At 51.6% G+C, this 3,668-nt stretch overlaps 1 protein-coding gene across 2 annotated transcripts; it reads left to right on the forward strand.

Annotated features, from left to right (window-relative positions):
* The first annotated feature begins 491 nt into the window (after positions 1-491).
* Positions 492-3,351, forward strand: LOC104320072 (16 kDa beta-galactoside-binding lectin). 2 transcript variants are annotated; one of them, XM_069775341.1, is made up of 4 exons: positions 492-876; positions 2,273-2,352; positions 2,452-2,623; positions 3,140-3,351. In XM_069775341.1, the coding sequence occupies exons 1-4, from the start codon at positions 613-615 to the stop codon at positions 3,284-3,286; spliced, it is 663 nt and encodes a 220-aa protein (XP_069631442.1). In that variant the 5' UTR covers positions 492-612; the 3' UTR covers positions 3,287-3,351. The 2 variants fall into 2 exon arrangements, with proteins under 2 accessions (XP_069631442.1, XP_069631515.1); XM_069775414.1 differs by having other exon boundaries at positions 660-793.
* The last annotated feature ends 317 nt before the right edge of the window (positions 3,352-3,668 follow it).

Consider the following 3,668-nt stretch of genomic DNA (forward strand, 5'->3'; position numbering starts at 1 on the left):
ACTAGCTGGGAAAGCAGCCTCCTTTCTTGCTGGCTGCGCTCAGCCCTGCCTGGCCCCTTCCTCCAGTAACAAAGCATTTCTCTTTTCCCTCTGGAATCTTTTGCAACTGGAATGCAACCAGCAAGATCATGCTACTTTTCAAAAGCTGCAGCCTGAATTCTCACGTCTAGTAGAAACAAGCTTAACTTCCAGCCACTTTTTAAAATGCTGGCATAGAATACAGCAAACCTTTGCGTCTCATTTAACTGCAAGCAGTGATGATGCATACCCAGGGGCTCCTGTCAGTCCAGGCTCCTTGCAGGCATGAGGTTGGGCTGGGGGGACGGACACACACATATTCTCGGAGGCGATCACTTCGCAGCAGTAACACGAGGACTCCAACCCTGATTTTAGACAGGGATCGCTTAACAAAAAGCAGCCACCTCGCTGCAGGCGCAAAGCCACACTCGGGCTCCAGCGATAAGAGCCAACATAGAGTGCGCAGCAGCTAGAAGAGCTTACAGTAAGGTTTTCTAGGATCACGCAGAAGCAAACAACCGCTAGCTTTTAAAATCATCCACATCCCGCCCGCAGAGAACGATATCAGTAGATATCTTCCCCTGCCCACTTTAAATGGCTGGGAAAGCTCCAGCCCCAACAGCTGCGATCGATCCCCTTCTTCGCATCCCCCTCCGTCACGTGACGGTCCTGCCCAAGGGATTTAAGCTGCGGGAGCGGAGCGCTGAGTCACACTGGTGTGTGGAGCAGGGGCTCGGGGGTGTCCTGCCCGGTGGGGGCTGCAGCCATGGAGCAAGTGAGTGCCGTCTTCGAGCTGGACCGGTGTGCCAAGCAGGGCTAGGGTTTGGCTGCGTGTGGGGTTTGGGCTTGGTGCCAGAGGTAGGAGGAGAAAAGGATTAGCTGAGCGGAAATGCTAGACTGATAGGTGGCTGTGGGAGGAATAGTTAGGGCTGACCAGCCGTTTTTCTTCTCCTCCTCTTCTCTAGCCTGTTCTTTAAGTGGGGAAGCTGTTCTAATGCATGCTTTCATCCTTGAATACTCTGAAAGTTTGGGACCGTTTTTAACTCTACAGTTTGAATACCTTTTATACTTTTTTTTTTCCTTAAACTTTGTATTTTCCTTCTGAAAAATGCCTTTTGGGTACAGGGCTGGACAAACAATGCAATAGCAGAGAAAAGCAGGATGGCAGCATACTCCAACCTACCCCTGCCCCCCTAACTTTCCTTTCCTCAAAAGACCCCCTGGCCACTGAGGCTGTGTTTCAGGCTGTGCTCCAGCACTGCACTAGAAATGGAGCCAGAAGACGGCATTAGTGCTGCGACAATAAGAGGTTTAACGACTGGGGGAACTCCAACCTTAGCTGTCTGTGCATGGGCAGAGCAGGGAGTAGGCATGAGGACAAGTACTACTGGGGCTGGGTGGCAGTCCTACAGGAGTAGTGGGCTCCACAGCAGCCTGCAGCTGTTGGACATGGGCCTACACAAGCCAGGCAAGAACTAGGCCAAGTAAACAATTTAACTAGTTTGAAATTAGTCTCCATTGCACTTGGGCCTGGAGCACGGGCAGCAAAGCATGATTTGAGTTATGCCTGACCTCACCAAACAGCATCTTCCTCTTAGCTGATGGAGGCTGGTCATGTTAAGCGCTATTTTGGGGGTATGTTGCTGGGGGGAGTGAATAACCTGGCTCTGAGGAAAGGATCAAGCCCACTTCCCTGCATGGGGAGCTTCCTGTGGGGTGTTTGTTCTGCTTTACCGGGCTGCAGCCAGAAGTGGGTTCCCCTGACCCCTCTCTTTGTGTGTAGGCTGCTTTAAGTCAAGACAAGAGACTTGTTCTGGTGGCTCCTGTCACTTGGAGACCCTCTTAGGGAATGGGTGAGACCTAGTGTTAGAAAAGCTTCATAACTAAGGTTAATCCTATGCTAATGGCTCTGGGCACTGCTAACTTGAAGGTGCAAGCTTGCTTGCAAGGATATCTTCTGTAGCAGCTGGTAAATCAGTGCATGTACCCTACTCTTGTTACACTGGCTTGAATGGCCTCCTTGTCAGCTTATGTTGCTTAGTGCAGTGGGAGACCCCAACAGGGTGGTGGCAGTCAACTAGGATTCCCTGGCTGAGGGCTGAGACAGGCCTGACTCAACCCTTCCTCTAGCACGAAATCATGAATGTGTTTAGGTCTGCCAGAGCTGGTTTGTGCCTTGGCCCAAGCAGGGCTGGTAGGCTTGCCTCAGGATAGACTAGACAGACAGACTAACTCCTCTGGTTTGGCCCTGCAGGGACTGGTTGTTACTCAGCTGGACATCCAGCCTGGTGAGTGCATCAAGGTCAAAGGGAAGATCCTGTCTGATGCCAAAGGGTGAGTAAGGAGGTGGTGAATAGATTGATGTGGGGCTGGGGGAAGCCTGAGCTGCTCCTGAGCAGACACCTCCTTTGCACCGTCTCTCTGTTTCCTCAGGTTTGCTGTGAATGTAGGGAAGGACAGCAGCACCCTCATGCTGCATTTCAACCCTCGCTTCAACTGTCACGGGGATGTCAACACCATTGTGTGCAATTCGAAGGAGGATGGCGTGTGGGGTGAGGAGGACAGGAAGGCTGACTTTCCCTTCCAGCATGGTGACAAGATTGAGGTGAGGCCCCAGGGGGTGTGTGCAAGGCCCTGGCATGGAGCACTAAAGGGCCAAGGGCACAGCTTTTTAATGCTGCCTTGTACCTCTGTGGTGGAGAAGGAGCAGGCATGGAAAGGGGAATAAGCAACAGGGGAAGAGTCGCGCAGCTAAAGGCAACCAACTGTCTAGGCGTGCTCTGCTCAAGCCAATGCCCAACAGCTCAGATGTGTTAAGTGCTCCACTCTGGCCTTCCTTTGCAAGCCACACAAGTAAGAGCAATTAATTAAAACACTGACCTGAGATTCAGACCAGATCTGTCTCATCCCTTCATTGCAGAGGCATGGAGCTGACCTTGGGGCAGAGCAAACAAGCTTCTTCCCCTCCATGCCCCTGCTGGGCAGGGAGGAGGCTGAGCTAGCAAGTGTGGTCTTGACACCAGCAGCCACCTCATCTGTCCTGCACCCAGACTGGAGGTAGTGGGGGGGTGAGGCTTGTGATCTGTGATGTGTTAGCCTTCCTTCTTGTGGCTCTCTACAGATTTGCATCTCCTTCAATGAAACGGAGGCAACAGTGAAGGTGGCTGAGGTGGAGTTCCAGTTCCCTAATCGGCTGGGCATGGAGAAAATTGAATACCTGGCTGTGGAGGGTGACTTTAAAGTCAAAGCCATTAAGTTCAGTGAATAGCTATAGCTTGGTTTGTTTTGTTTTCTCCCCCCTGCATAGTGAAATAAACCCAAACTTGCAATGGCTGCTTCTTCTGCTATTTTCTGCTCTAATCTGCCTGCTCCTGGGTGCGCTACAGGGATGGGCAGTGGGAAGGGTTATGTATCAGTCTATGTGCCTACTTACACTGTGGCCTTGCAGGTGGTACTGAGTTAGACCACATGCCAGGCAAAGTGTGATTTATTGTGAATAAAGCTACCTTAGCAGTAGTTGCTCCCTTGACCCCATTTGCTGCACTGAGTTGTCCCTGGCTGTTTGGCTTCTAAACTCTGGGACTAGTCCCAGCCAGGGAAGCTCAAACAAGAGTATATTGGGCATGCATTGTGCCATCTCTGGCAAAGAA

Source organism: Haliaeetus albicilla, chromosome 1 (assembly GCF_947461875.1).
Source record: "Haliaeetus albicilla chromosome 1, bHalAlb1.1, whole genome shotgun sequence".
NCBI classification, from domain to species: Eukaryota; Metazoa; Chordata; class Aves; order Accipitriformes; family Accipitridae; genus Haliaeetus; species Haliaeetus albicilla.

Bases quoted from the DNA above. Each gene is read 5' to 3' on its own strand.
- LOC104320072 (XM_069775341.1), top strand. From the start codon at position 613: ATGGCTGGGAAAGCTCCAGCCCCAACAGCTGCGATCGATCCCCTTCTT. The intron at 877-2,272 runs GTAGGAGGAGAA...TTGGCCCTGCAG, and splicing joins GTTTGGGCTTGGTGCCAGAG to GGACTGGTTGTTACTCAGCT. The intron at 2,624-3,139 runs GTGAGGCCCCAG...GGCTCTCTACAG, and splicing joins AGCATGGTGACAAGATTGAG to ATTTGCATCTCCTTCAATGA.